Consider the following 27,559-nt stretch of genomic DNA (forward strand, 5'->3'; position numbering starts at 1 on the left):
GTGGCTAACCTTTTATTTTCCCTGTCTCTATAGCACAACGCTATAAGTGGAGAGTCTTTCCCCATAAATGATAAAAGCGACGTGGGGTCACAAAGCCCCTTCTATTGTGATCTTTTGCTTCCCTACCCAGTCTACAAATACGGGGTCTCTTAAGAGTGTTAGGGAAATAGCATGTTCAGTGAAAAATACCTGTGCAGTTCTCAATCAAAGTCTGTGCAAATTGTAAACTGGCCTTTGGGGAAAGTTGAGTGCCCAAGGGCAACCTCTGCTGCAGTAATGTTTTAGTGTATTCAACTGTCCATCTTCTTTTCTCAGGTCCAAAAGAGGTGGCTCAGGTTCCTCCCCTTCTGAGGCTGGGCCAGCATGGCAGTGCCCATCCTTCTTCCTCAGAGTCCTCAGAGCTGCTCTGCCACTTCAGCTCCTCCTGCTGCTCCTGATCGGGTTGGCCTGCCTGGTGCCAATGACCGAGGAGGATTACAGCTGTGCTATGGCAAACAACTTTGCCCGCTCTTTCCACCCCATGCTAAAATACATGAATGGTCCTCCTCCCTTATGAAGGAGACCTGTGAGACAGCGGGAGACCTTGCTGGAGTGCTGGCTGGGAGCAAGATGGTTTTAAAGGGTGTTGGGGTTCAGTGTGGCAGCTCTACCTGTCTGCTGTAGCCACCACTGTGCCCATTTCTTTCTCTGCTGGCACTCAGCTGAAAACGCATCAGTGTATCAGAATCAAACTGCACAACGTATTACCTGAGTAGCATCATTTCTATACTCGTGTCCTGGGTACTAAGGAGGATGCGATGTATGTGAGGGAAGTCTCTTCTGTACAGCTTTTGGGATCTTTTAGCCACTTTATATCCAGGTCATTGCCCTGTACTATGCATAGCCAAGGACTTGATACTGTAGATCCTTTCCTGTGTGCTGCTCTAAATGACCCATTAGCCAGTCTTTGTTAATACCCTCTCAGTATCTACAGTATACAAAATAATCAATGCTTAAGGAATTTTAGAGCATTTGTAACATACAATTTTAAAGAATCTTGTATGGCAATGTATTATTCCCTGTGGTTTCTGTTTCAGGCATGGTGTTCTAACTTTTGCTTTGGATGCACAAGGTGTAAATCTGAGAAGCACTTTTTTAAGGTTTAAAAAAATGGATGTAATAAATAAGATTGCATAAGTTTTTATGAGGAAAAAATGTTGAATGTCAAGTTGAAAAACAAAGAACATATTTATGTATGTACAGTTTGCTAAGCCAAGTTTTGTTTGTATTGATTTCTTTGCATTTATTATAGATACCATAAAATATTTTGTCTACGTGCTTTTTAATGACAACTATGGAAACCTCTAAGTTTAGAACAAGATATGTATGGTATAAAAAATAGATGACATCCATATGCTGCACTTCAAAAAAGAATTAAAAATTGTGTAACAAATTAATGGTATTAGGTATATGTTTGAATGAGAAGATCTGGAAAATGACAACGAGTAGAATACATGGGGAAAGTATCACATTAGAAGTTGTGTTAATATTGAAAGCAGTACATACTTTGAATTAATGATTCATCACGTCAGGTTTTTCTTCAAGCTGTTTCTTGAAGTTCCCTCTCACCTGTGTGTTGTTTTTCTGTCTGTTTTTACATATACATTCTTGTGCAACCTTTGGCAATTGGAGTTTTACCACTTCACACTGAGGCAGATTTTATATTTTGTGGATATACTGAAAACTTCCTAATATTCTCCATAGCAGCTCAATACCAAGATGGATATTTATGTTTCACCCATCATTATTTTAGTGGAATAGGCCCAAAACATAAGCATAAATAGCAGAAAAACAGAACAAATTGAAAACACATTAACTTTCCAGAACTATTGCAAAAACTTGCAGTCTGCTCAGTGGCACTTTGCCCAGCTTATCAGTCAGAACTTGACTTCAAAAGAACAGGATTCTTCTCAATTATGAAAAAAATAGAGAGCATGGCTCTAAGTTACTGCTCTTAAATAAGTTTGGGGGTTTTGCAGCCATGACACACACAATGTGAATTTTTCTTTTGAGTTAAATGTTGTTTCTTAGAATATGTCTGCTTGAAGTACACAAGTAAAAAAGCCGGAAGAAAATACAGAAGAAAATAGTTGCTGTTATGTAGAATTACTTTTCTAGCATGTCACCTTTTGAGCTGTTATGAGGAGAGGGTGGTCAGAGGTAGGGAACCACAAGCTGAACTCCAGCATTTGGAAGAGCCAAAATAAAGCTTCCTTTTCAGATAAGTATAACATTAACACTTTTGTGAAAAGGATTTTTTACATTCACAAAATATCTTCAATGTCTGTGACACAAGTCAGGACTGACACAAGTATGTGTTCTTTTCAAGGCTGACTTTCCTTCATTGCTATTCAGAAGTTATGCTAGGCTGGATTAGTATTCATAATCACTGATTGTTAGTAGACAAAGATAAAGAACACACATTTGGGCTACCAGGAAGAGCTAGTATTTGCAAATGGCCTGAAATATTGCATAAAATTGACCCCTCTTTTCTGATATTCTTCTCTTTGGTGACATAATTTAGTCAATGGTAATCAGGGCACCTACATGAATAATTCAGTAGTTTGCTGGATCTGTTAGTCTAGGTCTGTGCATGCTTTGGGCATCCTTTCATCAGCCAGTGTCTCTGTCTGCCAGGTAATTTTTTGTTGAAAGATACTTTTGTTTTCTTTAAAAAAAACACTGTAAAGGAAAAAGAAGACTAATTTGGGGAGAAATAAGTATCTCACCCTGACTGTCTCCTATTTTGCAGGAAGTAAAGAATGTGGAAGACCACATCATCAAGTGTCATTAGCCCTTTCAATTTCCGCCCATTTTTGGGTGATGCTTACCTGCAGGACACACATGCACTGCCTCTCCTCTGCCTTGCTGAAGGACTGGTGGATAGTGTCCCTGCTATGCTTTGCTTCCTTACAGGTGTTTCAAACTGAAGTTTCTTGTGTTCATAGCTTCAAGCTCTGATCTGTAGCAGAAGACCTGACTCACAATGTACTGACTGTTGATGTAGAGACCTTTTCTTTGACCCCAAGGGGATCTGCTCACACAAAGCAGTCCTCCCAGTAAAGAGCAAATAAGACAGTCATAGATGGTGACAGAGACCCATTAGAAAAATGACAGGAAAAATGCCTGTTTGCAAATCCTAAATTTCCTATACTTTCAAGGGGAGGAATAGCAGTCTGCAGGTTGATGTCTCAAGGGAATCTCAGACAGTTTGCGCTACCAGGTTAGAAGTTCCCTTGAGTGCCATTTTGGAGTTCTTGCTTTTGATACTTTTCAGTCTTGACTCAAAATCCACATCAGACCAGTTAAAGTGATTTGAGCAATACCCTCCCCTAAAAAAAAAGGAATTTTCTGGCCATGAACCAATGCCATTATAATTTCAAATGTGATTTTGCTGAACTGGGTCTTGATCCTAAAAACTGACACAAAGAAATCAAAATGCAAATAAGTGGGCAGGCTCTTCTCAGGTTCCATTCCAAGAGCACCAGTGACTTGGAGGTCTAGCTTGAGTTGCAAATCCCCGTGAGATATCAAGGTATGCATTTATCATCATGGCATAAACCTCGTTAAATGGGGTGACTGTAGGGGGGAAAAAAACATACCCAGAAATCTGTCAAGCACTGCAGCCAGTGGCACTAGACAGCTTGGCAGCCTGGGCATCTTTCTCACCCTGATAATGGGATGCCAAAACTCTTCAAGAAGTGCACAAGTCTGAGATGCCCTGTCTCTGTGCTAAACATGCAGCCCACAGTCTCTCCTCTTCCTGAAACATGTCACCTACCTGTACTCTGCAAATACAAGGGACTGATTCCTGGTAATGCACCTTGAGCTTTGGCTGCAAGGCATGAGGAGAGGCAGTGCAGGAGCTGCCCATGCGGCCCAATAGAGCAGGGCTGGAGATGAGGGAGCGCAGGCAGCAAAAGAACTCACAGCAAGCAGTCTGCGGTCCTCCAGCGATTTATTGAGAGTCCATAGGGTACGGATCCGGGGACGGAGCGGCGGGACGGAAATGGACGAGGATGGACGGGGATGGACGAGGAGTCTGGAGGTCCAGAGGCTGTGAGCTGCCGAGGGCCCCAAACAACCAGTGGCATAGGGTTATATGGGGAAGGAGAAGGGGAGTGGTTTGATACGCAGACCAACCGGGATAGCAGTAGGGAAGAGGGATGGGAGCATGAACCAATAGCTACATTGTAGGGGAGTATACAAACTTCAAATTAACCAGTGACATACAACTTAAGAGGGGAACAAAGGAGAAGTCTCTAGAACAAATCCATATAAGGAATAAGAAGGTGGGGAGGGTTCTGGGCCAATGATCTTCTTCGTTGGCGCATTCATTACCGCAGAGGCTCATGGTCTGATCTTCTGGTCACCGTAGCTTGAGCTGCATACGCTGTCCCTGGCCCTGCGGCCGGCCCGCTGCTGGCACAAGTTGCAGGCATAGCCCGCCACACTGCCCAACTCTGGGTCTGTACTGAAGGTGTGTGTTCGAGCATAGGAAAAGTAGACTCTGCCTCTTGGGGAGCTCAGTCATTATTTTATTGTATTTATTCCCATTTTCTATTGCAGACAAATGAAGTAACTTCTGTAGAGGTGTAATCATCCCTACAGCCTGACATACCTTGCAACCCTAGACCTTGCTTATTGGCCTGTAGTCACCTCAGAGGTAGTGAGCGTTTAAAGGCATAAAGGAAACGTTGCTCAGTGACTCCAGACTGTAATATCAAGGCACTATCTCATTATGCTTGTATTGATAACAGTGAAAGGTAATAAGCACTATTTGACCTGAACTTAACAGCATCTGTTTGTGGACCATGCTTTGCAAAATCTGAAGGCAGGCTGCAAAGTGCTATTTAGAGACATCTGACAGTGTTAGGAGTACAAATGATCTCAAGTTGACAGAAGCAGTGTGCCCTTATTCCTCATAGCTCTGAGCATGATGATACCCATTACCTATTCCCCACCCTGCTCCAGCAGTGATAACAGCTTCTTTCTGCAACAGATCAATAGTTCCTCACCACTGGCCTGCCAGCCTTCCAGCTTCGCTGCAAATGCTGTGAACACCTGCAGTATTGCTCTCTCCTTCCCTAGAACTTTTTTCTGCATCTGGTTATTGAGCGGGAGCAAAGATGCTGGGATTGTCTTATGAGCAGTCATCCCTGGCCCTCAGTCTTGTGTTATTTGTGGTTGAGAGATCTGTTTACAACTGATAGCATCTCTCAACATGCTCATCATCATCATGTGCATCTGAGTGGATGTGTGTCTGTGTGTTCAAAGGCAAAACAGAAACTGGTTGCTCACAGCCATCAAATTACAGATGCTATCAAGATTCTGGAACTGTAGGAGGATTCTGAGAAATAAGAGCAACTCAAGGAGAAGAAATGTAGATTCTAAAGCAACAGAAGAGACCATTGATCTGCGCACTTTCTGACACTTCCCATATTTTATTTGGTGTTTAAAGCAACAGATTATGGAAAGGAAAAAAGCAGAATAGTGAGGTTTGATTTAAGCTGGGTGGTTTGGCAGCAAAATTCATCTAAAATAGTGTTTGCCTAAATTGAGGGGGGAAGGGCAGTGCAGGAAGGGGGTCATTTGTCTTTCGGGTTGTGTATATTATAGGCACAGAGTTTCCTGCAGAAGGGAACTACTCTGGGTACTGGCTGAGTGGTTTTAACTTGGCAGCATGTTGTGAAATGCACTACAGCCAGCTGAATTCTATTGTTGTTGCTCTCTGTGGCCTTAATTACACCCAGAGGGACATAGGTATGAAACCTGAATTTGGGAGAAGTTGTACTTGTGGTAATAATATTAACAACATTAGAATGTTCTAATAATATTCTTCAATAAATAAATAAATAAGAATTATTTAGAGAAATAATTTATCTTCCCAGAAAGCAGTAGATAAAAATCTGTGAAACAAAAGGAAATTAATAACTGCTAGCTGAAGCACTGAAGATTTTTTATAGACTAAGGCCTGGTTAAGTGATAGAAATCTGAATTTTGCCCTAAAAGCAGATAGGAACTGAAAGCTGTAACATCTGTGGTTTGGTGCCACCTAATATGTCATTCTAGAAATGAGCTGGTAATAACTGCTTTGTTCAAGTAAGAATCTGTTTAAAGACCTGAGACACAGCAAATGGATTTGACCACAGTGAGGTCTGAATAACACTGGCACATTTAACTTTTTGGAAAGACAGAATGCTTTAGGAAAGTATTGTCTATTTCTTGTATCACAGGTGTCCTTGTTGGGGGAGGGAGAGGTGTACTACAGAGCTCTTCTGGTCAGGGATCATGGAGATGTGGATGTAGTTTGCACATAAGTTACTCAGGTCAGGCTCTTTTTGTTTTCTGGCATGTTGTAATTCCTGGGAGATTGCTATTATGGATGTTGTAATTGTGTTTTTTTCCATTCCTTTGTTTTTAGAAAGGATGTTTTAAAAAACAGCTGGAAGTAAACCTACTGGAGTCTACTTTTTTATGTAAGTGGTCACAAGGCTATCCAAGAAGTGGGACATTCATGTCTGTAGTATTCTCTTCATAAACAACTCAAAAATTGTCTGGGAAGCACTCCTGACCATAGAGCTGCAGGTTAAAACACATGGTTGTGTTTTGACTTCTTTGCTAAACTTTAGGCATTGTGCAGGCAGGTATGCAGACCATGGGGGCAAGGGGAGAAAACAGTACTGGAAGAAAGCATGATGCTGTAGCATTTTGGTTGAGATAGGGATGGATAGATAGATGATAGATAGATAGATAGATAGATGATAGATAGATAGATAGATAGATAGATAGATAGATATGTAGATAGAAGACATTTTTTGAACTGCAGTTTCTTTTCATATTTTCAGATTTAATGTAAGCAAAACTTAATCCTGCATGGGCAGCCTGGAATTCAATCTTTTCTGCTTTTATATGAATGCCTAATCTTTTAAGCTTTTATGTGCCCTAACTCTCACCACAAAATGGGCAGCACTTTTTTTCTCGTCTCAAGAGTGTAGCATACTTGTTCACCTTTCCACAGATGTCACAAGTGCTGAAGAAGTGAGTGAATAATAAAAAACGAGTCTGACAAGAAGCAAATCTTTCTGTCACAGAGAGTAGCATTCAGTCTTTATCTGTAGAGGAGCTAAATATCTTAGTCCCAAACGTGTTGCAAAATCAGGCTAAAAAATGCCTGACAACACATCCTTTCCCCACATGCACATTTTTCATCTGTTTAAAATTATAACATTCTGAAGTTGCGAGCAAATGTGTAGGAATGGGAGACAGCAGGAGATAAATTTTATATCACCTGTATGCCTGCAGAAATGAAGACATTAGCAGAATGACACCTAAATACTGCAGCACAAAGATCTTAAAGAGACATGAGAGCTAGTTAGCCTTGCTCCTGCTGAGATAAGTGCCAAATGTTATTATTTTGATGGTCAATTTTCCTGAAGACTTCGTGACCATTTTTACACTTGTGCCTCTGTGTCTGCAGGATGCCATGGTGAATGGTAGTAATTGGAGCCTGGCTGGGCATAGGAAAAAACACGTATGCAGTGCCCTTGCATGGGCACTCTTTCTGTGTGAGCACATGGATGAGTGCTACTCTACGTATTTGGATTTTCCTCTTCAGTGTGTGGGTGGTGGAGACAAGCAATGTAATGCAGAGGAAAGAGACGTAAGACTCTTCCAGCCTAAGAAACAGCTGCTTCATGGGGCTTTTAATGCTGCAGTATCTGGATAGGGAAAAAAATTTAAAAATCCATTATTGAATTTTGATAAATAAGCATGGCTAAAAGGCTTTTAATGAAGGAGGGTACCCCACTGACTGAGAACACTAAGGCTTTAGCCCATGAAAAAGCTGTTGCCATTGCATTATGAGGATTGCCTAAATTAACAGAAAAGCAGTCAAATATGTTCTTTGATCTTGCCTTAACTGTTTCATACCTTTTTAATTCGTTAAATAGAATAAAATATGCTGGAACAAGACAGGCGTCACTTACATGTCAGGAAAGGGGGGCATGTGAAGGATCCCAATGCATCTGGCTGTGTGCATATGTATAGGATCCCCTGGGGAAGCTGCTCTGTAAGGTGTTGTGTGTGCAGGGTGATGGGCCCAGGAATGGTGAGCCAGGAGCTTTAGCTGCAAAATCTCTGCAGGGAAATAGAAAGGCATTTCCTTGCTCTATCATTTCTCAAACTTCTTCACTCAACAGACGTAAGAAATTGGGAATGAAGCTGGACTCCCAGATGGCTCCTGATTATTAAAATGTGCCCAGTGCCTGGCTGCAGAGGCCCTCTTCCTGGTGGGTTTCTTCTCCAGGTGTCTGAACAAGGTGACATCTCATCCACCTTCTCCCATCACAGAAGACACATCATGGAAGGGAATGAAGATGAGGGAGACAGACTCTTTTCAGTTGTTCCCACTGACATGGCAGAAGGCAATGGGCACAAGTTAAACCACGTGAAATTCCATCTGAGCACAGGCAAAATATTTTATAAAGTGAAAATTGTCAAACACTGGAAAAGGGTGCCCACAGAGGTAGCAGGGTCTTCTTTTGTGGCTATTCAACCAACACTCAACTGAGCATGGCCCTGAGCAATCATCTTTAGGTTGTCCAGCTCTGAGCCAGTAGTTGGTCTAAACAGCATCCAGCAATGCATTCCCAGCTCACTGCACTGTGTTGCTGTGTGGTCATGTTGTGCTACAGGATGAGATGGGCAAAAGAATGCCTAATCTCAGGTAGAGTGCAATCCCAGCTAGTGTGCAATCCTTTGCCCCGTCAAACTGTTACCATTTTTGCAGAGGTAAAGGTATTCAGTTTTTAATTTAGGAGCACCACATTTTTGATTTTGCAGGAATATTTTTCTACCTAGTGCTTTTTTTTTGGATTAAGTCTGTGAGTTCAATATTGTGTAGCAACTGTCTTTTAAGCCATGTCTCCATGAACTGTAAGTGCTCATTTGGTCCTGTGGTTAAAAAATTGTATAAAGCCATTGGATGGTGTCATATTTTGAGTCAGCGTTGAAAATTACTTTATTATTTTGAGCACATGTACATGTGCAATTAGTTCCTATTACTCTGACCCACCCTTTGTGGCTCAGTGAATTCTCAGTGAATTTCTCTGTCATGCAAGCATGTTGCAAAAAAACCCATATGATTTGGAACCACTGTTCAGTTGTACTCAGCACTTAAAAATCACCAGTCCCCAATTTCAATACTACAAGTATTGAAATACCTACATATGTATGCAAGTGCTATAGATTACTGTTTGATTCTTTGCAAACACCAAATATGATTCTGAGAGTGTTCCACAGGATAGGGTTTAGTTCAAAGTGGTCTTCTGCCAATAAAAGTATCTTTCATTTATTTTCATCCCTTCCTGATGGCTTAGTCCAGACAACGTGTGTTTTCCTGACAAGTTTCTCTTGGGAAAGGAGTGCCTTTTGCCTTGATATAAGCTAACTCATGGTAAGTGGCAGCCAACTACAGAAGGCTAAATTCACACCATTTGTCTCTTCTGCCATAATCCTTTTCGTAAACCAAAATAAGGAAAGTAAAGCAAAACATTAAGAATATTAAAGCACATAAAGTACTAAGTACTTAGGTAACTTCCCTGGTGCCATTAGGATTACTAGAGACTAGAGCTAGCATGTTGTTGACTCTGGCGACTCTCTGATGCTTTTTGGGAAAAGTATAGAAACTAATTAAGAAACAGTTTTTATTTTCACTTAGATGCACAGAAACGTTCTGATTCTTTCAAAAACAGTGTACCATTTTGCTCTCTACTGGAAAACAGCAAGCAGAGAAGCATACATTTAAAACTATGTAAAAGATAACTAATGAAACAATGTGTTCTGATTAATTCTTTATTTTCAACATCAAATACATTGATAAAAATCTTGCACCAATCAAGTAGCCTACCAGATTTTTATTTAGACTTTTTTAGAACTTTTTTAGGTGCAAAACAAAGAAAAAAAATACCTCACCAAAACCAAAGACGTCAACAATTTCATATGCATCAGTGAAAGAACAGAATACTTCGACAGATACATTGTCACAGCTGAGCCTATACCAAAGAAAGGACTTTGCATTGACAGACTACATAGTGCACACAAAAGCATTTGTTTCATAGTACATACAATAAGGTAATACATAAAGTGGCTTGATAATGCAAGTCTCATGACCAGCAGTCTATCCCTTCATTTTTCAATGGGCACTTTCTGAAGAAACAGACTTCTAATCATAGGCACACAGGATTACAGAGCAGACTAATTTGCAAGATGGCAGCATATATATTTTTTTTTAATTTTTGTTTGTTTATTTCTTTAGGCACATTTGAATGCAAAAGAATTTATTTTTTCTTTTTAACACAGTGCAAAACCAAATACCCTTTATGGGCAACAATCACTTTGAAAACAACTTTCAAGATATAAGGCTATCTACATTTGAAGGATGAAAGGGTAAGACATTAATATTGGGAAAACATTAAACTCTGAGATCAATTTTGAGATTATGCTACAGTTGCAGGTGAAAGCAAAGATTGGTTTGTATTACAATGCCATCATTAATATCACCCTTCTATTATGTGTGTTGACTTTCTATCTCTAAAGCCATATTAGAGTTGAAGATAGCATTGAAAACATCCATCTCTTTATTCAAAGTAAGAAATGCACTTCATGCAAATTCAGCTGAGAATGTCTTAAATAAAAAATCCCATTATCTGTAGGTAGAGTTGTACTCTAATTTTAAAGCAGGATATTATATACACAAGAGGGGCTTGCCATGTTCTTACCTAAGCCTGTAATAAGACTAAAGACCTACTGAGGCAGAATTTTTACTTTGTTGGTAGTTTGCTTATTTTTAAACATTTGGCACAGCTCTTGAGGAATAAGTTGACATCAATTGAAATGGATGGAGGCCCCAATACAAGCCCTGGCTAGTATGAAGGGGATTGTTTTGGGGATTTTTTGTTTTCCTTTTTTCAACTCAATGTCCAGTGCTCTGCTGACAGTCCTTGCAATATCCTTGGGAGCTCAGTTTGGATTATTTCTTTAATTACATTTTTAAACCCCTCATTGTAGAGAAGGAGAAAAATCATCAAGTGATGTCACTGAAACATAATAGTAAATGTACCACAACACACACCAAGAAACTTTCATTAAACTATTTTACCCCAGTACAAATCTTGCTACCCCAACTAGGAGTTTTACCTGAGACAAAGTCTGCAACATTGAGACATGGCTCAAACCATTATAAACCAGAGTAGCTTTCACATATTCAAAACTCTGACACCACTAAGTGCTACACATCTCCCTATCTCCTCTTCTACCTCCCAAGCTTTTTGCAATAATTCAGTAACAACCATGTTCTCAAGCAAAGCAAATTCTTCTCGTCTATTTATGTTTGCCTTGTGCTGGTATTACATTGCCTATGTTTCTAGAGGGTTTCTATGTTTTTTGATGTTTTTGTTTTTTTAAAAAATCCTTGTATAAACATTACAAAATAATTCTTTTGTTAGCTGTCCAGAGACATCACTACGAATGTTTTGGTAAAAGCATAATTAGCTGCCTTGAAAAGTTTTCTTTCAATTTTTTTTTACATGCTATATATTTTTATTTAATATCCAGCACCAGGTATTCAGGTAGTACTGGTTTGTCAGCTGCAAATATAAAGTATATATGTATATATATATATACACACATAAAATAGCATCTTGTGAAATAACAATTACCAAATATTAGGCACAATTGTTTGCATACATGAGAGCATAATTCAGATTTATATATGAAAAGGTTGCCATTTTTGTATCATAGACTTCATTTAATCAATTGAATATCTACATTCAGCTGTCTGATATGGGGGCCATCTTTATAGATAACTCTGGGGAGGTTACTATATTCATTAAGGTGCTGCTTCAACTAAAATCTCATTAAAAAGTGAATGGCATGGATCCTGAAACTGCCCCGAGGTAAATGAGTGTATTACTGGGAATCATTCTTTCTAGGTTGCCCTTCACTGTTGTCACCACAAACTTGGGAGGACTGGTTGAAGCTAAATTGCTTCCATGCAAGGGCTGAGCCTAGGAAATAATTCATAATTGTTGTGAGCTGACTGGTATTATTCTGAATATTCCATGACACATTATAATACCCTTCTGCCTGCTGCATACCACTTCAAATCATGCTTTTCCATCTTCACTGGGAAAACCTGTAGAGTGTAAAGGTACTTGCCTTATGTAGGTACCATCCGAATCTGAACCTCTGTTGTGAATTGCTCTCCATGAACTACCTTTTTTCCTCCAGGTCAAATTTACATTTGACTCGATATAATAATCTCTTCTGGGATGTAGGAAACATTCATTTAAACCAATTTGCCTTCCAGCTTATGAGCTTGATCTGTGTGTTCTGTCCTAGAGAACACCAAGTTGCACGCACAGTATTTAAAGAGCAGCTCTAATGCACACTGGGCTACAAGTGAATGATGATGGTCTAAGCATGTGAATTTAAACAAAGGGATTCCTGTGCTCCATTCAGATCTTAGCCTGCACTCATTTCAGGGAATTCATGGTTTTTCTAGCACATCTGAAAACCAGCTACTAAAAAAACCCCAAAATGTCCATTTTCTTTCATGGTATTTAGGAGCCTTCAAAAAGCCCTCAGGTACCAAATTAGCGCGTGCACACACACACACACACACACACACATGCTTTTACTGAATACACAAAAAGACAAAATCTTCAGCACATTCAGAAAAGAATTACACTATAATACCCATCAAGAAAAGGCCTATGAGCTTACGGTGACTGTTTCACATGTTTAGGCTTGCACAGTTTTCAAGGAATCTTCTCAAACATAGGTAGCATCTAGCTTTAGGCTTTCAAACTGCTCATATCCTCAGATATGTACATGAAACTATTATAGACATCATTATGTACATTCACTAAATAACTGAATTCTTGACTTGAAGCACAAACCTGTCCTATGCCTTGCTGCCTTCACAATTGCTGTGAAACTTGATCTCGCTGCACACAGACTCTGCCTGTGTGACAGGGAGTGTAATCAGACATAGGCGCTCCTGTATGGCATTACTTGCACTCTTTCCTATATTTAGTTTCTACAGGATATTCCAATCAACATAAAGGTTTCAACTATAGTAAAAGAAGCATCCCTGAGCCCTTTCTCTAGCACTGTGGCCAGCTGCTGTGGAACAGCCTTCACACATACTAGGAAACGTCCTCAATGGCAGGGTGGTTGCTTCCAACCAGCTATTGGAATAGTCCCTGGTCCATGCAAACTCCCAAACTGCACCTGTCAACCAGAAGTGCAGATAGAACAGGCAAAGTTTATCATTAGGTTAGTAAAATATCCCTGGCATATGTAATAATCTCATTCCAGTACCCAGCAAAGTTCCCTGACATTTTTAATTTTCTAGCATAGAGGCAGTCAAACAGCAGCACCAACTCCTAGTCTGGATAGCATATCATGTGGATTTCTTCAGTCTCTTTCATGTCTTGTTGAAAATTTTGATGTCAGTGGACCTTTTGTATATTTACAGCTGGTCTGAAGAATCGAACTGATTCTTATGAATATCCTTAGGAGTTACAGACATCCATGGAGAAATACAGATTTATCTTTCTGAACATGCAGTCCCAGAGTCTATACCATGTCTGAGGCTCAGTGCCCAGTTTTGGTGTCACAGGTGAGCTGGCTCTTAATATTGATTTTAAAACATGCCACAAGAAGAACCAAAGAAAGCCAAGGCAAGGAAAAACCTGCTGCTCTGACTGTGATGCCAGCTCTCCCACACACAGCTAGACTACACTCTGCTGAGTGTGATGGGACCACCCCACACTTCTGTGCCAGTCCCACATTGGCATCCTCACCCCTTGCTTTGTAAAACAACAAAGCACAGGACAGGGGGAGGTTTTTTTGTAAATAGTGCTGGATCCTGTATGTGTGTGAAGACCTTTTTATAAGACCTGATGATTTTTGTAATCATCTGGTCTGATTCAAGAGTTATTCTCTATGTTATCACTGTTTGCCATGTTGCCCTGGATTTACACTGTTGGGCAACAGAACAATTTAGCTTTCCAGGATCAGACAAGATAGGATGCATGCAAAGCAATCCATCTAGAGGATATGGTAAAGGTACCTAAAAGTTTGGTCAGAGTGAGCTTGAGAGGGAGTTGTCTGGTGATGTAAGCCAGCAAGGTAAAACAGTATTATTCTCAGACAGCAGTTCCTTTATACTGTAGGAAGAAAAGAGGCAGGAATCTAAATAAACTACCAAGACAGTACCTCGCAGTGCAGTTTCACTTTGGCACACTAAGATGCCTGTCGACTTTCTATTTACACTGCCCAACAAGCCATCCAGAATCTCTACCAAACTGCTTCAAAGTTTCAAGCAAGTAAAGGATTAAGTGAGCTCAGGATTTTGGGTGGATATTAACAAACATTACCACTCATGAAGATACCAATATGCATGGGTGGTATGGCTTATCAATTTATAGTAAAATGAATGTATGGTTTAAATTAGGACTTAGTTACCCAAATTACATGCAAAATTAAATAACAACACTGCATTTTTAAAATCAAGTTAGCCTGACAATCCTTGCTGGCTGTCCACAGCAATGAAATGTCTTCCATTAGGATAAGTAATCAGTTAGGCAAGCGGTTGACAAACACTCAAATGGAAAATGCAGGTGTCTGTTGTCATTGGAGTGTTTTCAAAGGTGGCACTATAGACGAAATGAAGCATGAGCTAGGTAGTACACTGCTGGGTTTCTCATACCATTACATATGCTAGCTTCTGTTTATATTGTATTCTGCACATTCTCCTCTTCTTTGCTGTTAACATAAAAAGACTGCAAGGAATGAGATGAAGCTGATGCTGTTGTCAGCTGGCTTCGGTTCTCCTCTTCCATGGGCGCAGCACTCCTGGCTGCTGGGGCGTGCAGGCGGTGAGCGTCCAGCATCTCCAGCAGGAGATCGTAGAGGGGAACCACATTCTTACACTTCATGTTGTACAGGTGCTCCATGCCTTTGTTGCTGTGGGTTGTGATGAAACAACAGTTACTGTCCAAATATGCTACAGGGGGAAAAAGCTACCAGCTAGTAATATTTTTTGCATTCCTATAAATCCTGTCATGTACAAAACAACTGACTTAGCAGTACATTTGCTGTACATGTCTGCTACAGTTAAGCAGAAGATGGCACTTTCAAAGAACCTTGCAGAGTGCTTGTGGTCAAGTTGCCTTCTAAAGGTGTCTCTTTTGCTCTTCTTTGCCTAAAAGGTAGCCTAGAGCACATAGATTCTTAACTTAGCCACTGTGACTAAGTGGATGGGATGAATTTTGCCTTTCCCATAATAAAAAGAAATCAGTTTTCCTTCCTAGAAAATAAGCACAACCAATTTCTTAGCAAAAGCTCACTAGTAATAGTATCCATTCACAAAAATATGAAGCAACACTTAACTTTACAGTGCATGTGCAATTTCCTTAATTGTAAAAATTCTTCTGGGGGGGAGGGGCAGAAGGGATCATTAACACAAGAACAAAGAAACTCTATAAAATAACACAAGTGAAAAAATCCACATGTACACATGTACCCTTGACATTTTCCGAAAGATCTGCATATCAGTCCAGGAGGTAAAATCTGCATGTTTCAGCTTAGTAGTTATGATACAGTGTTTACTCTAATTTAAATGTTATTAGGTGAAATAACAAAAATTAAAATCTGTGTAACAACATTCCCTGTGCTTTTCATAATAATAAAATCTATAGCCCATCTTTGTAGAAATTTATCATGTTAACACCTCATCCACTGAGAAGCTACCTTAAGAGGTAATTTAGGAGAATCATTTGTTGCAATTACTATTAGTGTGTCAGGCAGCTCACCTCTGATTAGCAAAAGGCATGGTCCTCTACACTGGAATTTAGTAGTTCTGTGTTTATCCTCATCCATACAATACACATAATGATCCTAATCTCTTTTCTAAATTGATTTGCAATCATGACACTTGTGAAAAGTGGCTACATTAAAGTGATAGTTTTATTAAATCTTACCTTATAGTAGACTAAAGTTTGCAGAGCCAGGCTACTGCTACATTAGTATTCTACTCAGTATTTTTCAAACACCTGTGCCCAGGTCTGGGGTCCTCACCATGAGAAAATCTTAGACCTTTTAAAACAGGTTCAGAGCAGGACCACGAAGATGATCAAAAGTCTGGAGCACCTCTCCTATGAGGAAAGGCTGAGAGGATTGGGGCTGTTCAGCCTGAAGGACAGAAGGCTCTCAGAACTCATAAAAGCCTTTCAGTACCTGAAGGGGACCTAAAAGAGAGCTGGAGATGGACTTTTTACAAGGGCATGTAGTGACAGGACAATGGCTTCAAACTGATAGAGAGTAGGTTTAGATTAGATATTAGGAAGAAATTCTTTACTGAAGGTAGTGAGTCACTAGAAGAGGTTGTCCAGAGAAATTGTGGGACCCCCTTCCCTGGAAGTGTTCAAGGCTAGGTTGGATGGGGCTCTGACCAACCTAGTCTAAGTGGGAGGCATCCCTGCTGATATCAGGAGGGTAGGCACTACATGATCTTTAAGGTACCTTCCGACCCAGGCCATCCTATGTTTCTAAGACACATAAAATTAAAAGCAGATACTGCTTACAGCACTATCAAAACAAAAAGCAGAAGACAGCTAGAAGAAATTAATGGGGTAAATATTTTCATATGGAAAGGTTTTTTGTTTGTTTTGTTTGGTTTTTTTTTTTTTTTTTGGTAACAGCCCTTCACACAGTTTGCACTCCCACCTGTGAAGGAAAAGTGTTCATGTGCATTTGTGACACCTCCCTTGCATGGAACCAGCACAGAAGTGCTGACTGTGTGCTTGCTCTCACCTCATGTGTCTGATGTGAGAGAGGATGAGGAGGAGCTGAGCCAGTCGTCTGTGCTGCTGCTGCAGAGAGAGACCTGACTTAGCCATTAAATGTATCAGAGTGTCTGTGATTTTGTCCAGGACACGGTGAATATAGTCTTTCTCTTCCAGAGATTTCAAGGTGCTGGAAAGAAAAGTGTACACACCTAGAGGAGGAGGGAGAAAGAAAACAAACAAACCACAGACAAAAATTACTTTGATGGACTCAGAGCTGCCCAAAGTATGCCTTGTGGTGCCTCTGAAGCTGTGTTAAACCATGGAAGCTGACTGTGTGCCAGCTCTCCTGCTTGGCAGCCAGGTAACTGCTTTGAATGACCCTGGTATATGGATTTGGTCACTGTGGGCAAAGCAGGAGGAGGAGGACAGTGTCTCTTCCCTGCCTGGGTCTGAGCAAGGTCTGTACCACGTGCTGGGTGACACCTGCTGCCAGACCTACCCATGGGCTGTGCTCTTCTCTTGGTCACTTGGCTCTGAAACCTTGAGCAGGTGCTGTTACCCTTGAGAGCTCTGCAATACTTACCAACCAACCCAAGCCTTTGGGAGCTTTTGCAATTTTCTCTGCTGTTCAATATTTGATTTTTGGTGATTTTCTAGACAATCTAGAACTGAATAACATTACCACAAGACATGTAAACAAAATCAGTGTTTGTTTGTGGATGACTGCCTCAACAAAATCCTCTCAACCAAGCCAGAGCCTTGAAAGGTGTGCTTCTTCACCTATCAACCTGACTCTCCTTTAAAAACCATGTCCAAATCAACCTGTGCAAATGTAGCTGTCTTGAATTGTTTGCTGCTGAAAGCGAGCAACCTGAAGGTTTGCACCAGATAGAAATTTTTCCAGAAGATAAAACACCTTAAAACTCCCCCTCCAATACCCTCTCTACATCTCCTATGAGAGTCTCTAATCAAGGCATAAGAACTGTTGCCAGTAGTAAATCTTGGGAGCATGAAGCACATCAGCTTTCAAAATGGGAAAGTCTAAACTATTTTGGGCTGTTTTATCTTGATATTTTTCTGGACAACAACACACAGGCAATGTGAATCAGATCACAAGAACACTGTGCTGCCAGAAGACAGCTGCTGCATTCAGCATCAGTTTTTAAATCTTTTGGACTGAACCAACAACTCTAAACAGGTTGTATTGCCATCATCCCGTCCTGAGGCACCAGAAGTTTAAGATGTCCATATGGTAATGCAATCAAACTGTCTTCATCACAGATTGTTCATTATCCTGTGTCTATAATAGATTTGACAAATCCTGTGCTTTTGCTCTTTTGCATCACCTCACAGAGCCAAGAAGAAATCTGTATTTTGTCCTCAAAAAAAAAACCGGTTTCTGGAATTTTGTTTCATTTTGCTTTTCTTTAAAGTGTCATATACAGCAGAGTATGGAATGGAGTTAGTGATATTAAGAATAAAAGACACACAGACAATAGCATGCACACATAGACATATATGCTATAGCTTGTTTGCCCTGTTTGCAGCCTTGGGGCCACTACTGGATTTGAAGATAAGAATACTTTGCTGTGCATCTGAACAGTCAGGGAGTGAAGATTTTTTAACATCTCCTTGGCCCACCTCACCTCCTCACATCATCTGGGTACTTCAAGGACCTGATAACCAGATCTACTGTAACATGGAAGTAGCTGTTATGATTTTGGGTCTGCTGTATTAAAAAAAATGTAAATGTATTTGTGAATGTAACTGTGAGTGTCTCTGGGAAAGAGAAGGTAACAAACTGCTTTTAAAAAGCAAAAGGATAACTCAAACACAGCACAACTTCTGAAAATTGTCAGTCAGAGTTCTTACTTTTGGTAATGAATATTGCTTCAAATTTGATATCAATAGATAGTACAGTGGCCTCTTTTCTCACAGAGTTTTTCATAGCTATTATTATTTTTACTGAAATTAATTCACCAAACAGAAATTGTTCCTGGGGCTTTTCTCAGCTGAACCTCTCTCAGCTGACTGTGAACCACCCTCACCTGTGCCGATTGACAATACAAGGCTTGATAGCTTAACAGGTACCTGTAGGGGCAAGATTCTTAAATATTACTGACAAAACACAATCCACTAGAAGCAACAATCAATCTCATAAAGGCACAGTGCCTCCAGAGCAGTTTATTTCAGCCACAGGAACCTATTGTCCTCTTCCAGCAATACTCCATAGCTCCATATCGCTGAAACTAGTAAAAGAAAATAATCTTTTAGAAGGGATTGTTTCTCACCTAGGTCTAGTCTAGAAGCTATTAAAAACTATAAATCAAAAAAGTGCACCCCAATAACTGCAGAGAATTCAGGCAATGGCCAGTCAATAACTGCCAAGGAAAATTATGTTTGGTTTTCCTTTCTACACCCTCACAGTGATTGCTCCTGCCCCAGGCCACTGACCAGAGATTTCCCAAAAAGAAATGCTGGCTATCACACACACATACATGCACTTTTCAAATGAGAGTGCAGAAAATTGCCTTAGCAAAGTGAAATTTAACAGTCTCAAAGGTCTTTCCAAACCTAAATTGAATAGCTTCCAGGCTGTTTTCCAGCTCTTTCTGAAATAGGAAAGAGCTATACTACAATAGGCCAGTATTGTAAAACATAACAGGAGCCAGGTCAGAGAAAGCACCACCCTGCAAGGCCTGCTGGTCCATGCCCATAAGACACACCAGAACAGGAGCCCTCAGGGACTGCAGTGCTACCATGACAGCCCTGGGCATACATGGATATAATTTTAGATCTCCCACCATATATCATTACATATTTGTTGCATGTAACTGTAGAAGAGAATGCCCTCAACCTCTCTGCTGTCACAAGAAACCCCACTTTAAAATATTTTTGCATTTGGAGTCCAGGCTCACAAAACAATACCCAGGTTCTTCTTCTTCTTCCACCATGCCCCATTGCTCTGAAGCTGTAGCAAGACAGGCTGAGTTATGGGGAAATTCGTCTCTGTACCATGCACTCCTGGAATCATCTAGCCCCCAAAATGAAGAAGTAAATAAGAAGCACAATTTAACAGAAACCAAAAAACATCAGGAGAAAAGAATAAGAAGCAGTCAGTGTATCAGGGGATCAATGTATCAGGGGGTCTAAAGTAGGCATCAAATCAGACAAATTTTTCAATCTGTATGGACTAACCAGCTAACTAATTAGGTAAATCAGCTGCTAAGGCAGATGTGACCTACATCTTCATGTCCAAAATGAAAGCCTGTTGCTTTGTCACATAGCATCACTCCTCTTCTCAGATACACTCAAAAATAAAACATCTGGCATCATGTTGCCTTTTCATGTTTCTAATACTTATTTTCCAATGTTAAGAAACAGCCCTTTAATACTGAGCTGAATGTGGTTTTCAAAAATACAACTTTGCTTTTTTAGTCAAAAGATTTATTGCTGAAGCTTTAGAGGGGCACCTTCAGGTTTGTTATTTAGCTGGACACAACAATGTCCCTGTTGTTACGGACATGCTGTCGCCTTGATATCTCAGGAAAAATCTGGAAGTAGTGTGAGCATTTATCTTGGTTTATAAACAAAACCTTCCATCCTTTGCACATGAACTGAGGAAAACTTAAAAAAAATTGTGTTTTGTCCAAAACCGCATGGAAAAGGAGTGTAAAGATATTAAACAGCCTTGAAAGATGTTGCAAAAACAGAAATGTCCAACAAAAGCAATAAACAACACTGCTTCATGTGAAGAGACTACCAGATGTCCAAAGATTTAATAAAGAAATGTTTGTGTACACTCAGTGAATTAAATCCACACAAAGCTTTAGAATGTAAATGCAGTCTGCTTTTAAACATTACATGTAGCATAATTAATCCTATTTGTTTAATTAATCCACTTGTTTAAATAATTTTGAGAACTGCTGGTTTAATGACATATATATATAATACAGACAGCATAATAAGCCAAAAATTCATTGTGTGTTTATCTGCTGTTTCTTTAGCAGAAGTTTTGTGAATATTTACATGTGCACTCACAGAAAGAAATCAGGTTAAGGTGGGCTTGGAGGTCATCTAGTTCATCCTCTTGCTCAAATAGTGATAATTCCAGGGTTAGGTCAAGCTGCCCAGAGCTTTGTCCAGCTGAGTTCTGAGTATTTCCAAGGATTGAGATCCTACCATCTTTCTGGCCAACCTGTTCCAGTGCTAAACCTCTCACTGGGTAGAGTATTTGTTCTGTTCATCTGGTCAGGGTCTTCCTTGCTGTGAGTTGTCTCCATTGCAGATTGTCCTTTCCTCTTGCACCTGAGAAGGGTCTGGCCCTGGCTTCTCCATAACCTGTCCATCAGCTGTCTGAGGGCTGCAGTCAGACCCTCCTTTAGCCTTCTCTTTTGCAAGATGAACCAACTCAGCTCCCTCAGCCATGTGCTTCAGAGCACAGAATGTTTCATATCTGTCCAACACTTTATGTAAGGAGGTTGGCTACATTCTGTGAAGTAAAGCATCTCCAGAAGACATTTTAGAGCATCTACCCCAAACACTTACACAACTCTTACACATACCCCACATTATGTTACTTATCCCTGCTTTACAGTCTAATGCCTCCTAATTCGAGCATCTAGAGGGTCTGGCAGTCAGAAACTTGTATCTACACTCCCACTACCCAGTTATAAAACTAGTTTGTTATAGGAATACAAATACTGAAATGTACCTTTATGCATAAAGGTAATGACAGGCAATGCAGACAAACATTCTGTGGCCATGTACAGAGTTTACAGTGTACTCAGAAATACTGCAATGAGGGCAGTCTGTAAACCAGAGCAATACATGATAATCTGTGTAACAATGGTATAGGCTGCTTTCATCATGATCTTGTAACAGCTCAGCTGAACCACATCCTCTGATCTATCACTGTCAAGACTTGCAAAAATACCAGACTTCTGAGCAGCTATAAACTTACATTTAGTGTAAAAAAAAGCCACAGCCAAAATCGGGTCATTCATCAGATCAACTCTGATCCTCTGTCATGAAGAGCACTACCTATTTGAACTTGCTGAATATGAACCTTGAAGAAATGAAGATCTTATATCTCCTAGTTGCACTCAGTGGTCCCATCTCTCTTATGTGCAGAAGGAAATTTGTTTTTAATTATCACTGACTTCACTTGCTGTGTATATATATATATATATATATTTATTTATTACAAATTTTCCTTAGGGGAATCTTGAAACAAAAAAATCCCATTAACACAGTGAAATGTGCTTATGAAGTATAGCTGGCGATGTCTGGCAAAGCTTTGTCTAAATAACAAATTTAGTTTTCTGGATCAATACTAAATACAACAGTGGCACCAAAGTTCTCAGCAGCATGACTTAAATTCTTCATGTTTAAGACTTGAACATCTAATATGTTTTATTCAAACTTCCAATTCTATTTTTTCTAATTGAAATTCAAAATTTTTATAAATCAATTACATAATCTAGATTTGTTTAAGAAGTTAATTACCTTTGAACATATCAGCTAAAATTCTGGAAGAGCATCACTTTCCAGGAAGAATATTTAACTCTAGGAAATACTGTTATAATTATTAGGGTAATAAAAGGAAAATAAAATGTCAAACAGTAATAACAACTGTCACATCCTGGCAACCAAGATAAGAACAATACTTCTTAATTCCTAATATACCACTTGCTTGCCTCTAATGTTATTTTTTGGCAATTGGTGACAACCACAACACCACCTGAACCACATTCATATCTCACAGAACATAAATAAAGTGTTTTATAGTAGATTGCATAAATACATAATTTTGCTTGAACTTTGAAGAGATGACATCCAAGCTTCCATAAAGAAAAGTGTCTGATCAATAAAGTCAGGTTTGCTGTGTTTACAGTTAGCCTTTGATGTGACTATCCTAAATTTGTTATTCCTGCAATTTGATCTGCAAGATAACTGGATGAAAAGGACATAGAGACCTCCACATCTGTTTTGTCTAGAGGGTGGTACCATCTACAAGCTCAAATGCAACAGGAAAAGGGGAGAACAAGTGTGTAAATCCTCAGCATTGGGAAACTCTGGCATCTTTAGTCACCAGGTAACAACTTAGCAGAGAATTGTATCTAAAATTTTTACTTTGCTGCCTACATTATTATTTTAGATATCTATAATTTCCATAAGGACACCATGGGTCTCATTTCTGCATATAAAAAATAAACTGCCAGGAATTTTTTCCTCATTTCAAAAGAGAAAAGAGTCCTCTGGTGAGCAACAGAAATTTTCTGTTATACTCTTGAACTTAAATTTGCTTGTTTCCATCATCTAATTAAAAATTCAAATCAGCTAACCTTACATATTTATATCTGTATCTATATTTACACTTGTTATCTAGTCACCTATTTTTGATGTGTACTTCAGGATGAAATTTACAGCTAAAAACTATAAAGGAACTGGAAAGTTATTACATAAGTTTCAGATGCTTATAATTTAATATAAACTAAACCATTATAAACTAGACCACATTTTTGCCCTTATTTCCTTTTATTTTGCCATCACCTAAGAACTGCAGTTAAGCATTGCCTTCAGGTGCCCTGTGTGTGGTTCCAGCTTGTTCAGTGTCTTGTAAGCAGTTTTAAGCCTTGCCAGGATCTGGTTCCAAGCACTGCTCTGATCACATCAGCTGTACACAGTGAGCCAGATCATCACTGCATCATTTGCTGGCTCCATCTACACCACTGGGGAGGTTCAGCTGCTTCCAGCCCTGCCTGGTGCTCCTGCCTGTGTCTGTGTTGAAAACCCATTTCCATTGCTGCTGTTTCAAAATGAAAATGCCACTAAGGACAGCACGCAGTGTTCAGCTACATGCAGAATCAGCCACAATTACCTGAGGGATGGCAAAGCACATGACTTACCAGAATTGAGCAGGATGATGGACTTAAGGCACACAAATTCCTCCCCTTGAAGGTTCATCATGCGAAACCGAGCAGCAGTAGCCAGGAGCATGTCAAAGATTTCCACCATGCCCTCGACACATTTCCCTTGATTCCTGTGGGAATACAATCAATGGGGAGACATTCACAGTTTTAACCTGGTGGCAGCATAAGTTGTTCATCCCCTTGGACTATTGTCTTCCAATTTTATTTCATCAGCTCATGAGCAAGCACATGACTTTCTACTCCACGCTCATTTGATATATGTTTGATTACAAAAGCATTGTTCTCAGTATCCCACATAAAATAAAGAAACAATTAAGTACCATATTTCCAAAACAAAAAATGAATTTCAGGAACTCAACACCAAGGCATTACTGTGATGGAACATTTGAAATTGACTCAACCAAACCTTTATATTGAGGGAAAGATTTGCCTAAAACTGCAGTTTGATTTATTTGTGTGTATGTATGTGTTCTGCTTCTGGTACTTTGCTTCCTCTTTTTTTCTGTTTAACTGAAATAGTCCCAATTCTTTACATTTCTACCTCCCTAACCATTTGCATTTGTTTCTGCTGGCCGTGCAACCTTTAATGTTACAACACACTTCTTTCAATTTCTAATGTCAACATAACGACTCCTTAAAGAATAAGTTTATTCATGAGCTCAAAAAGGACTTAGGAGGCCAAAATCTTGTCTGTATGACTGAAAAAAACTATCAATTTACTCCACAAATCAAGGAACTTTTTTACATTGCAGCATTAATCAAAGATGAAGTTTGGAAAATCTCAAAATGTTAGTTAGTAATGGCAATTAACCACCTCCTTCTGCTCACAATACTAGGCATTCCCATTCACTAGTTTTCATCTTGCACACCCAACCTGCAGTTCAAGAATTAATGAAGATTTTAATTATTTTTGTGAAAGTTTAGTTTACGGATCTTTTGGATATTTGCATTGCAACCTTTTACTTTTATTAGGCCTTAATGAGTGAAATTTTAACACATAAGTCTTAATGAATGACCAGATCCGCTGTTTAGAAATACAATATTTTTTAGATATGGCTTTCATGAACAAAACGATAAATATCATTGCTATAGGAAAATGAAAAAGAGATTTCAATTTAACAAACTATAATTTGTAACTTGAAACAGACTAATGTCCTAATTTCATTGTGACAAGAAACCTACCAGCATAGAGACACCTGCCTCAAGTCAATACAGATGTGCTGTTGAGAAACTGTAGCTGTCTGAACCCACACCAGACCCTCAAACAAAGCAGAGATCTTTCTTTCTGTCTGCAGACTGAGAAACTTCTTTGCACTCCTCAATCATATCTCAACCAAAAACAGAGTCAAAGAAGGAGTGGGGATATCTGTGAACACTTGTGCACCCATTTCCTTTCAAGTGCAAACCCTTATTAAGCTTAATTTGGAGCTTGAACTAAAATCTACATCTCCCTTATCCAGAGCAGTGCCTACAAGCCAGTGACTGTGGAATATGACAGAAGTTATTTCAGCTGCTTTCAAAGCAGGACAATATGAAGAAAACTGAGAGTGTGAGAGATACTCCCTTAAAACAGTCACTAGGTTAAACTACAGCAATATTTGAAAACATGGGATCTCAAGCAAGTTCTCTGGCAACTGTTACAACATCACACATTAGATGATTTTTCTGTCAGGAAGACATGATCCAGCCTTGTGAATAGAAGTAGTAGAAAGCAATGTTTAATAAGGAGGATGGGTTGCTCCTTCTCGCTTAAGGTCGCTATGGACTACCAGGCAGTTTCATGCTGAGACTCCTGAGAAGTTCTTAATTTTCCCTACTCCTTTCACTAGTACTTAGCTCAGAGCTGGATTTCCATTCTGTGGCAAGCACCTGGTCACAAGCTGTAACTTTTGGAAATGCAACTTTCATGGGCTTTTCCTTCTTTAAAAAAAAAAGATTAAGAAATCGTTGTTTAAACTATTGCAGCATTTTGTGTAATATCAGCATCTTTGATAACTTCACATATTAGGTTCCCACAGATGATGGTAACAAGTGCAGTGTAAGATGTAAAATCTGAAAATCTGAACTGGGTGTATTCAAGTATATTCCTCCTCTGTTTGGTCATCAATAAAATTAACGAAGTTAAGGTAGTATTTAATAGCATCACTGTCAAATAAAAAACTCAAACAGGAGAATATGAACAATTGCTATTACCTCAAAGTATTTGTTGTATGCTAAAATTTAAATCCAATGGAAATAAAACACACATTAATTTTTACATTGGGACAAGTTCCGATGCTTCTGATAGAATGTATTTGCCTATAATTAGAGAAAGAATAATTTCCTCTCTCTAGAGTTTAGCACAGAGGACTAGAATGCTTTAATGGTTTTGCATTAACTTAAATAATGTACCAATAAAGGTTAGTTTAAGAATTTAGTATTTCTGGATTTTGCAGAAATGAAAAGTTTCCATGAATCATAAGACAAATGACCCATATTAAAAAACTCCACATCTTAATGTCTGACTAAGGTATTTGTTTGGTTCCTAGAACCCACAAATTTACGGCAGCCAGCATTCAAAACATTACACAGTCTGAACAAACTGCAAAATTTGCATGTCTAAGACTACAGAAAAAAAAAGAAACAGTAAGTTATTTGTAAAATTAGACCATTAAATGTAACTTATGGTGCTTCCTAAGACAGACATTTTGATAATGAGTAAGAAGTATTCCCAGCCTCCTACAGAAATGGTTTAATGGACTGTAGTTTACAAAATCAATATTCCAATCATGATTCCCTTGCTGACAAGTACAACCTCTGGATGAAAAATCCTAGTCCTGCAACACATACTCCGTGTGCTTAAATCAACGTGTGCCTCCTTCCCATCAACTGAACTCATATGCTAGACGATTAATAAAAATTATGTAAATTTAAGAGATTCTTAATAGTTTCTAATTTCATTTGCTTTGCTATCTGCTGTGTGTGAAATACCAGGCTACTCCATAAGAATAAAAAATAAAAAGCGTATCTCTTTAGGTACTGTACTTTAGGTGAAGTTACCCAGCTCTAGGTATTCATATGTGCAAGGAATGACCCAGAAATTTCTGCTTTCTTTTCAGAAGTATGAAGCAGACCCAGCTCTTCTGACATCAGTGGGAACCACAGGAGCTAAGTATTTTTGAAATACAGAATTCTATTAGATTAGTTTTATTATTAACTCTACAACATTTATTTTGGCAACCAACAAAAATATAAACTGATAATACCAACACATCTTCACAGCTATATGTTCAGTTAACAGGAAGACCTATCTAAGAAGGACAAATTAAGCAATAGATTTGAAAATTATCTTTATCCTACCATCTTAGTGTTGTCTTTGTGTACTCTCAGCTTACTGAAAACAAGACAACAAAAGCTTGTTTACTGCAAAACACCACAGTTTATTCTCAGAAGAATCCTTTAAGTTTGGCTATTGGGAAAGGTTTAGGAAAGTTAAATCATTTGAATTAAAGGCCTTAAGTGACTGCATAAAGGTACTATGTGCATTAACTTCCATAGGTGTATAGAATCACAGCATCATCCAGGCTGGAAGGCAATTTCAGGAGGACTTTAGTCCAACCTTCCACTGAAAGCAGGGTCAGATCACTCAAGGCTTTATGAAACGCTAGTCTTGAAAATCTTCAAGGATGGAGACTGCACAACCTCTCTCAGCTTAATTATTTTCATCATCATGCTTTTTCCCTCCCC

General features: G+C 39.2%; 2 protein-coding genes across 3 annotated transcripts in view; one reads left to right on the forward strand and one right to left on the reverse strand.

Moving 5' to 3' along the window:
• The window catches only part of SYNE1 (spectrin repeat containing nuclear envelope protein 1), a 288,904-nt gene extending 287,600 nt beyond the window's left edge, over positions 1-1,304 (forward strand). For both annotated transcript variants that reach the window (XM_085055829.1, XM_085055830.1), the window contains one exon: positions 316-1,304. In XM_085055829.1, coding sequence (XP_084911955.1) covers positions 316-556 — 241 coding nt within the window. In that variant the 3' untranslated portion in view covers positions 557-1,304. The remainder of the gene's footprint in view (positions 1-315) is intronic.
• An 8,576-nt stretch (positions 1,305-9,880) lies between these two features.
• ESR1 (estrogen receptor 1) overlaps positions 9,881-27,559 on the reverse strand; it is a 160,027-nt gene continuing 142,348 nt past the window's right edge. The window contains exons 7-9 of the mRNA XM_085055828.1: positions 23,810-23,943; positions 16,924-17,107; positions 9,881-15,075 (exon numbers count right to left, since the gene is read on the reverse strand). Of these exons, the coding sequence (XP_084911954.1) occupies positions 14,841-15,075; positions 16,924-17,107; positions 23,810-23,943 (553 nt within the window). The 3' untranslated portion in view covers positions 9,881-14,840. The remainder of the gene's footprint in view (positions 15,076-16,923; positions 17,108-23,809; positions 23,944-27,559) is intronic.

The sequence above is a fragment of the Lichenostomus cassidix genome, chromosome 3 (genome assembly GCF_008360975.1).
Source record: "Lichenostomus cassidix isolate B80296 chromosome 3, HeHo_3.0, whole genome shotgun sequence".
Classification (NCBI taxonomy): Eukaryota; Metazoa; Chordata; class Aves; order Passeriformes; family Meliphagidae; genus Lichenostomus; species Lichenostomus cassidix.